The sequence below is a fragment of the Eucalyptus grandis genome, chromosome 10 (assembly GCF_016545825.1).
Source record: "Eucalyptus grandis isolate ANBG69807.140 chromosome 10, ASM1654582v1, whole genome shotgun sequence".
Classification (NCBI taxonomy): Eukaryota; Viridiplantae; Streptophyta; class Magnoliopsida; order Myrtales; family Myrtaceae; genus Eucalyptus; species Eucalyptus grandis.
The window spans coordinates 31,409,059-31,425,202 of NC_052621.1; the positions used below are offsets into that span (position 1 = coordinate 31,409,059).

At 39.3% G+C, this 16,144-nt stretch overlaps 1 protein-coding gene across 1 annotated transcript; it reads left to right on the forward strand.

Moving 5' to 3' along the window:
- Positions 1-6,761: 6,761 nt before the first annotated feature.
- LOC104423991 (GDSL esterase/lipase EXL3) lies at positions 6,762-11,358 on the forward strand. Its single transcript, XM_010036401.3, has 5 exons — positions 6,762-7,198; positions 9,136-9,266; positions 9,556-9,789; positions 9,926-10,181; positions 10,300-11,358. Exons 1-5 carry the CDS (start codon positions 6,913-6,915, stop codon positions 10,494-10,496), a joined length of 1,104 nt encoding a protein of 367 aa, XP_010034703.2. The 5' UTR covers positions 6,762-6,912; the 3' UTR covers positions 10,497-11,358.
- The last annotated feature ends 4,786 nt before the right edge of the window (positions 11,359-16,144 follow it).

The following is a 16,144-nucleotide window of genomic DNA, read 5'->3' on the forward strand; positions in this document are numbered from 1 at the left end:
ATGCCAATGGGCCAACAATACATTAAGTATCATTTTTGGTTAGGCTTACTTTCTGTCCGAATTGCCACAGAAAGCGATTCAGATGAGGACCAAACATCTAACCAAAGAATATTTCAGCACGCGATGCCATTCCCAGCGAAACAATCTCAGGCGATGTGCATACTTCAACATATATCTTGAGACATGAACGATGGCTATCGGTCATTGGTTATCATCAGTGTAAATGGTTTTGTCCAAATTCAATTGCGAGATACGGACAAAAATTGCCCAAGAACTTTAGTTGAATATATAATGCAGTCTCTCAACTTTTAATTTATTCAATATGACCTCCAAACTTCACTCCAATAGGCAATATAGTTCCTAAACTTTTAATTTATTCAATGTGATCTTTAAACATTTTGTGCATGTTCAATTTAGTTTCTAGGAACTATATGAAAATGTTTTCATCAATGTGGTTAGCAAATAAATGGTTTTGTTCAAATTCAATTGCGAGATAAGGACAAAAAATTGTCTATCAACTTTAGTTGAATATATAACACAGTCCCTCAACTTTTATGACAAATTTACCCCAAACTAATTTATTCGACCACAAAAACTCAAAACTGATAAATTTGTGACAATTATACCCTTCGGTAAATTGAGCGTACTATACGGTGAACGTGGAACATAACCAATCATATATATGTACAGAGCATATATGCAATCAGTGTGGTATGTCTTTTTGTGAGCTCTTAAGAGAGCGAACTGCTTGATTTGTTATATATATATATAAAAGAAGAAGAAGAAGAAGAAGTTGATAGAGGACATGGAGCCGCAAAAAAGTTGATAGATACCCCCACGATTATATACCAAATTTGTCCGACAGTGGCATGTTCAATTCTAGGTGATTAATTGACAGAATGCCAATGGGCCAACAATACATTAAGTATCATTTTTGGTTAGGCTTACTTTCTGTCTGAATTGCCACATAAAGCGATTCAGACAAGGACCAAACATCTAACCAAAGAACATTTCAGCACGCGGTGCCATTCCCAACGAAACAATCTCAAGCGATGTGCATACTTCAACATATATCTTGAGACACCACCGGCCATGGTGGCTCCGTTGGGTAGGCTTCAGGCCTTTGAGGGAGAGGTCGGGAGTTCGAAACCCCTGCAACGCAAGTTACAGGGAGGCTAGTGGGCCATTAGGTGATTGACGCGTGGCGCCGGGATGGTGATCTCCCTGCTAGCGACACCTAGGGGTTCACGTAGCGGCTGTCAACCAAGGTGGTTCCTCCAACATAATAAATAAATAAAAATAAATAAATAAATAAAACATATATCTTGAGACATGAACGATGGCTATCGGTCATTGGTTATCATCAGTGTAAATGGTTTTGTCCAAATTCAATTGCGAGATACAGACAAAAATTGTCAATGAACTTTAGCTGAATATATAATGCAATCTCTCAACTTTTAATTTATTCAATATGACCTCCAAACTTCACCCCAATAAGCAATGCAGTTCCTAAACTTTTAATTTATTCAATGTGATCTTTGAATTTTTTGTGCATGTTCAATTTAGTTTCTAGGAACTATATGAAAATATTTTCATCAATGTGGTTAGCAGATAAATGATTTTGTTCAAATTCAATTGCCAGATAAGGACAAAAATTGTCTATCAACTTTAGCTGAATATATAACGCAGTCCCTCAACTTTTAATTTATTTAATGTGATTTCCAAACTTCACCCTAATAGGTAATATAGTTTCTGAACTTTTAATTTATTCAATGTGATCTCTAAACTTTTTGTGCATGTTCAATTTAGTTTCATAGTATTTTTTTATTAATTTAAATTTGGGAACAATATTGAATATTTTCATAAATTTGCATTGGAGTGAAGTCGAAGTGATTATATTAAAAAAATTGAAAGTCGAGGCATCTCATTGAAATTCAGAAATCCTATTGGGCTTCCTTGGGTGGGATCGTGTGTTAATTAGCTCCTGCCCCCACGGAGATTGAGGTATTTCTTTCCTCCTTGCACCGCCGCATTCATCGCACGTCTGTCATAGACTCATTACACGACCATGTCGCACAAATACTTCCCTCGTTTTGCCTTCTTGAAAGTATTTGATTTCACTGTCGTAGCTGAACCTCTTTTAGACAAAAATCAGGTATATTCCGGGTCCCTGCCGACATCCACGCAGCTGTTTCTTGCATCATCACCATGGTCAAATTGATCTTGAACATCGGAAATTGAGAACCAACGTTGGGAGTTTTGTGCTCAAATGTAAAGTTTCAGATCCAAGCATCGATTCCTAATTATATTTTAGCAAAGTTTTCTGTTCCTTTCAATGAGGAAATCATCTTCTTAAATTTAAGCTAATAAGAAAATATTTTTCGTTAATTCATTTTCTTAAATGAAACTACGTTTTCTACTGGACCAGATCAGTCCCTCAATGGGCAGGAATAGGAAAGCGACCTATTCTATGAAGTCTTTCGTTATAAACAATACAAGAACAGCATGCGGTTGGGACTTAAGAGAGAGCAACGATGCAGCCACAGGATTTGCAGTTGGAATTAATAATTTGTTGGGGAGATGGCAGCTACGGAACTATTTGCAAGAGTTCCCGAATGACCATTGAGTTCTACTTTCGTGATCCAACTGTTGCAAACCCCTCAAGGAACTGTTTCTCAAGAACTGTCGACGCCCTCCTTTTCGGTTGGTACGCCTGTGATTAACGTTGAGCAGCTGTGTTTCCCGCCGTCCCGGTGACGTTGCCCCCAATGGTTCTCTTTGCTCGTTTCTTACATGGCGCTTCTTCCGTTGTTCTGTCCTGTTCCTTCGTTCCTGCATATTCCCGTTGTTACCTGGATTCCACACCTTCTATATGCAGCTGCAAATCGGCATAGTACCCACTGCCCATGACAAAGACTGTCTAGTTACATGGGCATAGGTAGTTCAAAAGACTAAAATTGCTTGCTCCTAACTCATAAAAAAAGGAGAGAAAAAACTGCATATGGGATGATTAGTTGAGAATTTAAAAAGCATACTAAAGAATCCTGGATGGATTAAGCATACTATATGGTGAACGTGGAACATAACCAATCATAAATATATATGTACTAAGCATAAATGTAATAAGTGTGATATGTCTTTTCGTGAGCTCTTAAGAGAGTGAACTGCTTGATTTGTAAGATGTAAATTTAATGTAAAAAAAAAAAAAAAAAAAGCCATAAAGATCTCTCTAACTAAAAATCTCAACATATGATAGCAGACACGGAGCCGTGAAAAAGTTGATATTGATAGATACCCCAGGATTATATACCAAATACTTAATTCTAGGTGATTAATTGACAGGATGCCAATGAGCCAACAATGCATTAAATATCATTTTTTGTTAGGTTTAATACTTTCCGTCCGAATTGCCACGTAAAGCGATTGAGACAAGGACCAAACATCTAACAAAAGAGTATTTCAGCGCGCGGTGCCATTCCCAGCGAGACGATCTCAGGCGACGTGCATACTTTAACAAATATCTTGACACGTGAATAGTGGTTATCGGCTCCTTTGTTATCATCAGTGTGGTTAGCAAATAAATGATTTTGTCCAAATTCAATTGCCAGATACGGACAAAAATTATTTAAGTAGCACCGACACTGATACGCGACACGCGACACGACAAGACAAGACACGATAAGACAAGACACGACGCGACACGACACAACACGACTAGACACTCCGACGCATCTTTTTAAAAAAAATAAAGAATTTCAACATATTGTGACACGTTGTATATTAAATATATATTTTTATATATTTACATAATAAATTATCATTTGTATGATTATTTCAATCAAATTAATTTGAATCAAATTCATAAATAAATATAATTAAAAACTCCTAGAATAAATATGCACTAAGAATATTAATCCGCAATTTATTAATATCATTCATTATTTCAATTTGACAAATTCAAATCTATTTCAATAATTCATAAAATTTGGAGAAAAAATAAGCGATCAATATTCTGGACTTGAATGTTAGATATATTGAAAGATGAGAAAAAAAACTTAAGGGGTGAATTGTATATTACGGGAAGTTGGAGTCAGGAGAAAAGAGAATACTAGGTTTTTATTCTTTCTCCATTTATTATTTTTATTATTGTGTTTTATCTTTTGACATATATATTTTGACCTCTCATTTATTGAACTTTTAAAATTGACTTTGATATTGAAATCAAGTATCAAAAATTCGTATAGCAGAATTCCAACTCGAATGTCGGAAAGTGTCAAGAAAGTTGACCAAGTGTCGGATTTTTCGACACGTGGTGACCGAGCGTTCCATAGTGTCGAACACGTGTCGACGTGTCCGACACAACATGAAGGCTCTTGGAGAGTGTTAGTTCTTCATAGAAAATTGCACATCAACTTTAGCTATAAATATAATGCGGTCCCTCACTTTTAATTTGTTCAATGTGACCTCTAAACTTTACCCCATTATGTAATGTAGTTTCCGAACTTTTAATCTGTTCAATATGATCTCTAGACTTTTTGTACATATTCAATTTAGTTTTTAAACTATACGAAAATGTTCAATAATATCCTTCTATTAATTTAAATTCAGGGACAATTTATAAAGTGTACCAAATTAAAAATCCGCATTGGAGTGAAGTCCAAGTGCTTATATTGAAAAAATTGAAAATCGAGGGATTTCATTATAAATTGAGTTAAAATTCAGATATCGTTCCGTCATTATCCCTTTTATTATTAAAGCTTGACATTGGGCTTCTTTGGGTGGGATCGTGTATTAAGTAGCTCCAGCCCCCGCGGAGACTGAGGCATTTATTTCCTCCTTGTACCGCCGCATTCATTGCACGTCTATCATTACACGACCATGTCGCACAAATGCTTCCTCGTTTTGCCTTCTTGAATGTATTTGATTTCACTGTTTGTAAACGTGACTACCACTTTGCTCATGCTTAGTAGTAACCTTTTATGGACACCAAGGTGAACTTTATTTGGACTGGTTCGATCATCTTACTCACTTCTCCCTTCACTGAACAATTTGAGTACGGCTGATCACCGTCTCCAGATTAAAATTTTCTTTTTCCAGGGTAAGATCTCTTGGCATCTAACTAAACCTGTAATGTGGGCGCTTCCTATGACAAAAATAAAAGATTCACCATCACCTCCTGAACTTATTTGATCGAGTCTGTGTGAAGCGGGCACAATGGCCGGTCTCTTCAGTGGGAACTTCATATCGGAGTCGTGATTAGCGGTAATAACATACGATTTGTTATGATTTATGCAAAAGTTCTCGATTGACCGTTGAGTTCTACTTTCGTGATCCAATAGTTGCAAACGCCTCAAGGAACGGTTTCTCAAGAACCGTCGATGCCCTCCTTTTCGGACGGTACGCCTACGATTAATGTTGAGCAACTTATGTCTATTGGTACGCTTGCGATTAATGCTGAGCAACCTATGTTGCATGGACACATTAACATGCTTCCGTGTCAGAGCAACGTTGACACACTTGGATACGCATTGACCGCGTGTCAGATTTATTGACTAGCCATGTCCGAAGTCGTTACCTTAACTGCAAGGAGGGAGAAACCAAAGGCAGGGCTAGTGACTAGAATGAAGTCGTAACAAAGTAACTGGATCGAGTTATCGCTACCATGGCCAATAATGTCCAATAATGTCCGGTTCTTCCGGCGGATGCCTCGTCCCCACCGTAATTAAAAGAGGGTACGAATTGTTTTGGTCCATGTAGCTGGGAAGACGAATTAAATAAGCGGTCGCTTTGCTTTTATTTTCTGTTTTTACTTCTTTTGGTAATTTGATTGGCTTGTTAATCATATGTTATCCCACATTAAGACTAGGAGGAGGGCCAAAAAATTTATCGATGATGAAAACGACGGGCGATTATAGAATGGTGTCAAAAGCCCCGATGTCCATCGCATTCGCTAACATCTCGATGGGTTGGACTTATTGATTGATTTGCCGTTCCAAACTCTCATATAATATTAAATTTGATTGTGGTCAAGATTTTCCCTTTGTTCATAAATGACTCCTTTTGGGATGAATCTATTATCCATTCCAAGATATTCATTTTTGCCCTTTGTTTGCTTCTCTTTTGGAAATCTAAGATTGACGTATCCGTAACTACATCCAAAAAATATAAATGGTTCAATAAGAGATAAGTGCATTTGAGATTTTAGAACTTATTGGAAAAATGCAATTGAATCATAAAATTTGTCGAATTGATCCAACTAAAGTCTTTTCGTTGATTGCATTTTTGAGACTTCGAAAACTCAATTATACTCTCATGATAAATTTTAAATTGATAAACTTTTACTATACTTATCCCGTTAATCTATTGTGTTTTCCCTGATAGAATCGAAGGAGCTTGTTTCGTTCTTTGCCCAAGAAAAGGTTCTCTGTCTCCATCTGCTTTTCTTCTCGGGCAGGGAGAGGTAGGGACAAGTTTAGCAGGCATTAATGAAATCGAAATCGAAGTGACGAGAGTATTTCCTTCTCCTCTCTTTCCCCAGCTCGCAGGGACTGTTATGTGCATGCATGCCCGGACTAAGCAACGAGGGACGATGATTAACATCGTTTCAAAGCCTCAAATTCTTGCTCAGATCTGATATTAAAACCTAATACCAATTACCGCCGTCGCCTAGCTACTCTGAAAGCTCTGGACAGTCGATAAATAGCTTCGTCTTCTCCATGCTTACCTGAGGAAAAACCAAAGCAAGCTCTCTTTCTCTCTCTCTCTCTCTCTCTCTCTCTCTCTCTCTCTCTCTCTCTCTCTCTCTCTCTCTCTCTCTCTGTTGTTGTGCTCTTCTTCCTCTCCTTCTCCTTCTCCTTTATATTCTTGTTGAGTTAGAGAGGTTGTGCTAGCGAGAACGTGCCCGTCGAGAAGATGTCAAGCTTTAGGAAACCCTTTGGCTTATCTTCTCCTTTATATGCGGTTATCTTGGTCTCCCTTGCCCTCGTTGCTCGCGGGAGGCTCGCCTCCTCGGCACGGCCCAGGCCCCGGCCGCCCCTGCCGGCATTCATTGCGTTTGGCGACTCCATCATCGACCCCGGGAACAACAACAACATACAGACGATAGTCAAGTGCAACTTCTCGCCGTACGGGCGGGATTTCATGGGGGGGAAACCGTCCGGGAGGTTCTCCAACGGGAAGATCCCGCCGGACCTGTTCGGTAATGTGCATAAAAATCCATCTGCTTTGAACTAGTTTCAAAAGCGGGAAAAATCGATCACTTGAGTTCATGTTATTGTCATCTTGAGGTGACCTGTGTGTTTTCACCTGTAGTGATAGATGCATGACTTGTGCCATTTCCCCCACCTTTGAACTCTTTTGCGTTGATCTTTCAAGTGTAACCATAGATTAGTCAGGGCGAGGTAAGCTTGAGCCTCCAACATGCGCTATTTTATTTCATAAAAACATCGACACTCAATCCTATGAATGAACCTAATAACTTTTTAAAGAGTGCGTTTGTTTCATAAAAAAACTCCATGATAAAAAAGAAAAAAAAATGTACTTTTTAGTTTTCCTTTATTTGGTGATATATGAATAAAAACATTTTCGACACTTTTCGGGAATATGATTAGTTTTCTTTATTTGGTAATGTATAATCGAAAATATTTTATGATGTTTGGATCTCATTGGATAAAGATTTCGATCTCATGACTTTATTTTAGGCCAAAAAAATCGAAATTTTTTATTAATGTTTTTATTTGTATATAAAAATTGAACTTTTAATTACTTTTACTTTATTTTCTTTAAAAGTTTGAATTTTTAATTTCTCTTCTTTCTCTTTACTTTTTCCTTTTTCTTTTTCTTTTTTTCTTTTTCCGACTTTCTCCGCTACAACCGACCAACGATGGCCATAGGCAAGCTTTAAGCTTACTTGGATCTGGTGAGCCTTAACTTGTCGACTCGACTAGCTCAAGCTCACCTAGATCAGCCAAGCCTTGAGCTTGCCAATCGCGTCATGGTCGGCTAGTGGAGGAAGAAGAAAATAATAATAATAATAATAATAATAATAATAATAATAAGTTTAAAATATTCAAAAAAATTATAAAATGAAAATAAATCAATTTATTTTACCCAACAAATTTATTTTAAGAAGAATAATTTTTATAATTAAATTTTCATAAACCAAGGATCCTAAAACTAGGAAAATATTTAGGAAAACATTTTTTGGTTCTTTTAGAGGGGAAATCATTTTCTTAAATTTAAGTTTTGATAGAAAAACATTTCTCATTGATTAAAAAATTATTTTTCGTTAACTCATTTTCCTAACAAACCAAACACTAAAAATTGAGGAAAATGTTTTCCATGAATTGCTTTTTGCAAAACAACCGGACCCTAGTGAAAAACAATGTGTTATAATAGACATCAAATTCTAAATCTATTATATTTGTGCCAATTTAACATAAACTTTTCAATTAGATCAATTTAGACCTAGATCTTTTCCGTTTGTGCCAATTAAGTCTATCGAGTCAATTTCGACTGGAAATTGCTAACATAGATGCCAGTCATACCATATAACACGACCAACATAAACATGGATATTTTTTTTATTTTTTAGAGTTCTTTTTTACTTTTCTTTTTTCCTTTTTTTTCTTTCATTCTTTATTTTTCCCAACTATGGGCTGGCAAGTTTGCCGACCGACCATTGCCGATCACATAAGAGAACCGGCGACCCTCACCTGGTCTAGGCAAGGCAAGGGTCGTGATGCCTTCTTTTGGTATGAGATTTCTCTAAGGTTGACAAAAAATGAAAAGGAGAAGAAAAGAAAAGAAGATGTTTTTTTTTTTTAGTGGTACTAGTCCCTCTCCTTTCCATCAAGATGATGTTTCTATTTCCTATGCCGATTGATGTTTGTGCAAATTTGTTGCCGGTCTCTTTGGAGGTTTCTAAGTACGATGTCTATGCAAGTTTACGAGGTTTCGTCGTGTGATTAAAATACAAAACACCGCACAATAATGTGATTTTTCTTTGTTGATTTATCCAAATTCAAAAGAACGCCTTGCAAAAGAAATTGCGAGGTACAAACACTTTTTTGACCTTTTACCATAGCAAACGTTATTAACCCGATTTTACGAATCTTGGAACAAAATTTTCTCCAGTCGAAGCATTTGGAATTAAACAGTACTTGCCTGCTTATTTGGACCCGAGTCTCAAATTAGAAGACCTCCTCACCGGCGTCAGCTTCGCTTCCGGCGCCACCGGTTACGATCCTCTCACTCCACAAATCGCCGTAAGCTCTCGCTCCTCCCGATCTGCTCTTAGAATTCGACCCTCCTTTCTTTGTTTTCTTGGTAATTCGGAATTTAGGGATTGTCTTAGGCTTGTGCATCGGTAGGCGTCAATACATGTGAAAGAATAATCGTTATGACTCCGAGGAGCGTCGGTGTGTGCTAGTGCGCGCGCTGTATAAACACCGGGCCTCCTCACAAGTCGCTCGAGCTTTGTTTAGTTCAGCTCGATCTTTTTGCAATCAAATGGAATCACCTGAAATTTCTTCCATCATATGATTATTCCGGCAGTCGGCCTTGTCGCTATCGGATCAACTAAACTTGTTCAAGGAGTACGTGAACAAGATAAAATCAGGTGCCGGAGAAGAGAAGGCGTCGTACATCGTCAAGAATAGCCTCTACACGGTGGTGTGCGGGAGCGATGACATCGCAAACACTTACTACTCGACTCCATTCAGGCGAGGGGAATACGACATACCGGCCTACACCGATCTGATGCTCAACTCGGCTTCAAGTTTCATTCAGGTAAAGTCTTGAAAGAGAAACATTCTTTACGAACAATGACGACGACGATGATGAAGAAAGACCAAAATACATGATAACATAGGGATTAAATTGCAAGACAGAACTGATTCTGAAGTACTGGTGTACGATTTAGCAGGAGCTCTATGGATTAGGAGCAAGAAAAATTGGCATCCTGAGCATACCACCGATCGGATGTGTGCCTGCACAGAGAACGCTTGATGGAGGATTAGAAAGAGCCTGTAATGCGCCTGCCAATCAAGCAGCAACCCTCTTCAACTCCAAGCTCATCTCAGAAATCGAATCCCTCAAACAGAAGCTCCCTGGCTCTAAACTAGTCTATTTGGACATCTACCATAAATTGCTTTCCGTCATCCAAAACCCTTCGCACTACGGTAACTCGCTGCGTTATATACTCTCTCTCTACACAAGATTTTGGCTTTTGCATTCGAATCTCTATCGTCATGCCGTCGGTCAGCCTCATGTTTGGGTCATGTCGATGCATGTGTGCAGGATTTGAAGTGGCGAATAGAGGGTGCTGCGGCACGGGGAACATAGAAGTGAGCATACTGTGCAACCGTCTGGACGATCTCGAGACATGCCAAGATGACTCGAAGTACGTCTTCTGGGACAGTTACCATCCGACTGAAAATACCTATAAGATCCTAACGGATCACGTGATCGACAATTATGCCGACCAGCTTTTATGAGACCGCTCGGATTTATTAGTTGTTTACGGGTGAATTGGATTAGACAGTACACCTCGAAGTTTCCATAAGGCCCCCCTGCTTCTTGTTGCAGATTGAAGTTTCCATAAGGTCCCCGGCCTCCTGTTATGGATTGTAACAGAGGCAGTAGAATATCGCACCTGTCTTCCAGCCATCTTATTTATTTTGTTCGGCTCAACAAAAGTGTGAAACATTGAACTCTTCATTCAAAATACTTTCATTATCGGAAATATGATGGTACTTAAGCGAATGTCTCCTTACCTTCATGCTGCGGGTAAGTTGGGTACCTTGAAACTTTAGAGAATGTCTGAGATACTATCTTAAGGTATTCCATCAATTACTCCTCACATGGTGGTCCTGCAGCTAAAATAACAATAATTCATTGTCCAAAACAGAAGAAAAAGAAGAGCAAAGCACAAAAAGCCTGCTCAATATTGTGATTGAGACTAGGTGTAAAGAGATGTAACAAGCTTTTCCAACCTGCCTGTATCTCCCTTTGTCCTTTGGTAGTTCTACCGGTAAGCAGCTGCTTTTGTTGGATCCTTCCTCATCGCAACTAACGAGACCCGGTCCTCAGTGAGCATCTGGCGCTATGGGTACCCTTATATTGGTGTCATGATCTCTAATTACAATCATCATCATTGTGTCATCTTAACTCCAGTTCTGATTTTGCTTTATCTATTGTGAGACTCCACTTAGGAAACAAAAACAGAAAACCTGTCTTAACGGGCAGTTATATTTCTCGCTTTGCAATTCCTTGGCAAGGCTTGCATATGTCTGTGCTCCTCTCATGTTCTTGTCTTTTGCTAGTTATTCCTGCAGAATTGGATGAGCTTTTCTGATAGATCCTCCTCTCTCTCTCTCTCTCTCTCTCTCTCTCTCTAACACAAGCACGCACATAATGGCGGCCCACTAAGGAGTAAAAGTCAACATCAAAACAGAAAAAGAGACAATTTGAGTTTTTAAACGTGACTAGCACTTTGCTCATGCTTAGTAGTAACCTTTTATGGACACTAAGGTGAACTTTATTTGGACTGGTTCGATCATCTTACTCACTTCTCCCTTCACTGAACAATTTGAGTACGGCTCATCACCGTCTCGAGATTAAAATTTTCTTTCTCCAGGGTAAGATCTCTTTGCATCTAAATAAACCTGTGATGTGGGCGCTTCCTTTGACAAAAATAAAAGATTCACCATCACCTCCTCAACTTATTTGATCGAGTCTATGTGAAGCTGGCATAATGGCCGGTCTCTTCGGTGGGCACTTCATATCGGAGTCGTGATTAGCGGTAATAACATACGATTTGTTATGATTTATGAAAAAGTTCTCGATTGACCGTTGAGTTCTACTTTCGTGATCCAATAGTTGCAAACGCCTCAAGGAACGGTTTCTCAAGAACCGTCGATGCCCTCATTTTCGGTCGGTACACCTGTGATTAATGTTGAGCAACCTATGTTGCACGGACATGTTACACGTGCTTCCGTGTCGTGTCTGACACGCTCGGACATACATTGACCGCGTGTCGACACAGGGTCAACTTTTGTCGACACGTTTTGATACGCGTGTCCGAAGCAGAGATGAGGTCGCGAGCGAATGCGAGCCCGACAGCAAGAGACGGCCAGAGGAGAGACTGAGGCGAGGGCCGTGAGGAGGAACTTCACGGGGGAGGTGTGCGTGGGGGAGAGCGGCGCCGTCGAGTGGGGCAACGGCAAGGGGGAGGAGGAGGAGGAGTTCGCGGCGGTGTGCAGCCTCTCGGCGCGTTCCATCCATGGGAAGTCTCGCTTTCACCGTATTCAACGTGAGCCACCTTCTTTTGATCCCTTTTCACTGAAATTTTTTCTGGTTACTCCCTTTTCTGCTCCTTTGGCGAATGGTGGTGCTTTTCTTGATCAAGTCTTCGATGCTTTCGGAGATAGGCATCGTGCAGTGAAGAGGAGAAGTAGGCGCTGCTAGGATTTTGAAAAGGAAAATAAAATAATAATAAAATAAAAAAGGGACTTGGCATGTTGGAGAAAGGGGGAAGTGACGAGCTGATAATCTGTCAGGTGATGGGGCAGGGAAAAAAAAGTGAAAAATTTGGGGGTGAGGAAAGAGAGGAAGGCAAAAAGGAAGTTTGGGTGCTGGGGGGTCGAGGGTGGACCCCTTTATTTAACCGAAAAAGTTATTAAATGAAATTAAAAAGTAATTTCAAAAATAAAAGTAGCGCATGTTGAATGATTAGTGTAAATTCATTATAGGTTCTTTTTTAACTATTTATTTATTTATAAATTTGAATTAAATTAATTAAAAATAAAAATATTCATTTAATATACAACGTGTCATAGCGTGTCGAAATTTTTTATTTTTGAGAAATAACGTATCAACATGTCGTGTCATGTCACGTGCCCGTACAACCTATGAGCAACCGTGTTTCCCGCCGCCCCGATGACATTGCCCCCAATAGTTCTCTTTGCTCGTTTCTTACATGGCCCTTGGCCCGTCTCCTATCGACTTCTCTCTTTGAAAGTGCTTCTTTCGTTGTTCCTTCTTGTTCCTTTGTTCCTGCGTATTCCTATTGTTACCTGGATTTTGCCCCTTCTATATGCAGCTGCAAGTCGGCATAGTACGGTACCCACTGCCCATGACAAAGGCTATCTAGTTACATGGACATAGGCAGTTCAAAAGACTAAAATTGCTTCCTCCTAACTCATAAAAAAAGGAGAGAAAAAATTACGTATGGGATGATTAGTTGAGGATTTAAAAAGAATACAAAAGAATCCTGGGCAGATCAAGCGTACTATATGGTGAACGTGGAACATAACCAATCATGTCTACACGTGTGGTATGTCTTTGTGAGCTCTTAAGAGAGCGAACTGCTTGATTTGTAAGATGTAAATTAAAATAAAAATAAAAAGCTATAAAGATCTCTCTAAGTAAAAATCTCAACATATAATAGTGGACAAGGAGCCGCAAAAAAGTTGATAGATACCCCCACGATTATATGCCAAATTAGTCCAACAGTGGCATGTTCAATTCAAGGTGATTAATTGACAGAATGCCAACGGGCCAACGATACATTAATTATCATTTTTGGTTAGGCTTAGGGGTGTTTGGTTGGGCATTCCAAGGGGCTTTGGGCCCCCAAAGCTCATTGGGGAAAATTTTTGGTGTTTGGCAAATTTTTTGGAAGCTCCTTTGCTCAAATATGAGCATTCTGAATGCTCAATGCTGAATGCTAGGGTGGGGCAGCATTGAGCATTTGGCATTTAGGAAATGCCATGCCACTATTCATCTTTCTTCTTCCCCTGTCTTCTTCTTCTTCTTCTTGTCTTCTTCTTCTTCCCGGCCACCGGGCTTATCCGGCAGCCGCCGCCGCCGCCGCCGCCGCCTGAGGGTCGCTTGTTGCCGGTGACCACCGTCCGGGGGTGGCGCAACGCGCGACCCAAGTGGCGTCACCTGGTTCACTCGGAACCAAGCGACGCCACCTGAGGTCCGCGCGACCTCAGGTCGCTAGATCTGGCGGTCCGGAAGCCAAATCTCGGCCGTTCGGCACCGCTGGCCGCCGGATTTGATTTTCAGATTTAAAAAAAAAAATTAAAAATTAAAAGCAAAAGCCCATTTGCAATAAGTTTTGCCAAACGGTATTTTTGCACAAGCCACTTTCCAATGCATAATTTGCCAAACGTCCGAGCATTCCCGAAAACTCCTTTACCCTAAAGATATTTGCATTTGGCCAAAGACATTTCACCAAAGTCGAACCAAACGGGCCCAATACTTTTTGTCCGAAATGGCCACGGAAAGCGATGCAGACAAGGACCAACCATCTAATCAAAGAACATTTCGGCTCGCGGTGCCATTCCCAGCGAAACAATCTCAGGCGATGTGCATACTTTAACATGTATCTTGAGACGTGAACGATGGCTATTGGTTGTTAGTCATCATCTGTGTGGTTAGTAGATAAATGGTTTTTTCCAAATTCAATTGCAAGATAAGGACAAAAATTGTCCGTGAACTTTAGCTGAATATATAATGCGGTCTCTTAACTTTTAATTTGTTCAATATAACCTCTAAACTTCATCCCAATACGTAATGTAATTTTAAAAATTTTAATTTATTTAATATGATCGCTAAAAATTTTTGTGCATGTTAATTTAATTTCTAAACTATATGAAAATATTCAATAATATCATTCTATTAATTTAAATTTGGGGACAATAGTGAACATTTTCATAAAGTGTACCAAATTAAAAATCCGCATTGAAGTGAAGTCCAAGCGATTATATTAAAAAAATTAAAAGTCGAGGAATCTAGTGTAAATTGAGTTGAAATTCAGAAATCCTTCGTGTCATTCTCCCTTTCATTATTAAAGCTTCACATTGAGCTTCTTTTTTTGGGGGGGTAGCTTCTGCCAAAGATTGAGGCATTTCTTTCCTCTTTGCACCGCCGCATTTATTGCCTGTCTATCATTAGACGACCATGTCGCACAAAGACTTTCCTCGTTTTGCCACCTTTAATATATTTGATTTGTCTGCTGTACCTGTCCCATCTTTTAGACAAAAAATCAGGTATATTCCCGGTCCCTGCCTCATCCACGCACCATGGTGAAATTGATCTTGAACGTTCGGACTTGAGAACCAATATTGAGGTTTTTATACTCAAATGTAAAGTTTCAGATTCAAACATCGATTCCTAACTTATTTGATTGAGACTGTGTGAAGTGGGTGCAATGGCCAATCTTTTCTGTGGAAACTTCATATCGAAGTCGTAATTAGTGGTAATAACATACAATTTGTCATGATTTATGCAAAAGTTCCCGATTGACCATTGAGTTCTAATTTCGTGATCCAACTGTTGCAAACCCCTCAACGAACGGTTTCTCAAGAACTGTCAACGCCCTCCTTTTTGGTCGATACGTTTGCGATTAACGTTGAGCCATTGTGTTTCCCGCCGCCCCGATGATATTGCCCCCAATAGTTCTCTTTGCTCATTTCTTACATGGCGCTTCTTTCGTTGTTCTGTCCTATTCCTTCGTTCCTGCGTATTCCCGTTGTTGCCTAGATTCCGCCCCTTCTATATGCAGCTACAAATCGGCATAGTACCCACTGCCCATGACAAAGATTGTCTAGTTGCATGGACATAGGCAATTCAAAAGACTAAAATTGCTTACTCCTAACTCATAAAAAAAGGAGAGAAAAAACTGCGTATGGGATGATTAGTTGAGGATTTAAAAAGAATACTAAAGAATTCTGGACGGATTGAGCGTACTATATGGTAAACGTGGAACATAACCAATCATAAATACATATATGTGTGTGTGTGTGTGTGCGCGCGCTAAGCATATATGTAATCAGTGTGATATGTCTTTTCGTGAACTCTTAAGAGAGCGAACTGCTTGATTTGTAAGATGTAAATTTAATTAAAAAGAAAGAAAAAAGCTATAAAGATCTCTCTAACTACAAATCTCAACATATAATAGCTGACATGGAGCGGAGAAAAAGTTGGTAGATACCCCGCGATTATATACCAAATAGTATGACACTGGCATACTCAATTCTAGGTGATTAATTGACAGAATGCCAATGTGCCAACAATGCATTAAATATCATTCTTTGTTAGGTTTAATACTTTCCGTCCGAATTGCCACAGAAAG

What these genes read in the sequence shown, in the direction of transcription:
- LOC104423991 (XM_010036401.3), top strand. Translation starts at nt 6,913, where the DNA reads ATGTCAAGCTTTAGGAAACCCTTTGGCTTATCTTCTCCTTTATATGCG. An exon ending in CTCTCACTCCACAAATCGCC is followed by an intron (nt 9,267 to 9,555) that starts GTAAGCTCTCGC and finishes TTATTCCGGCAG; the next exon opens with TCGGCCTTGTCGCTATCGGA. An exon ending in CGGCTTCAAGTTTCATTCAG is followed by an intron (nt 9,790 to 9,925) that starts GTAAAGTCTTGA and finishes ACGATTTAGCAG; the next exon opens with GAGCTCTATGGATTAGGAGC.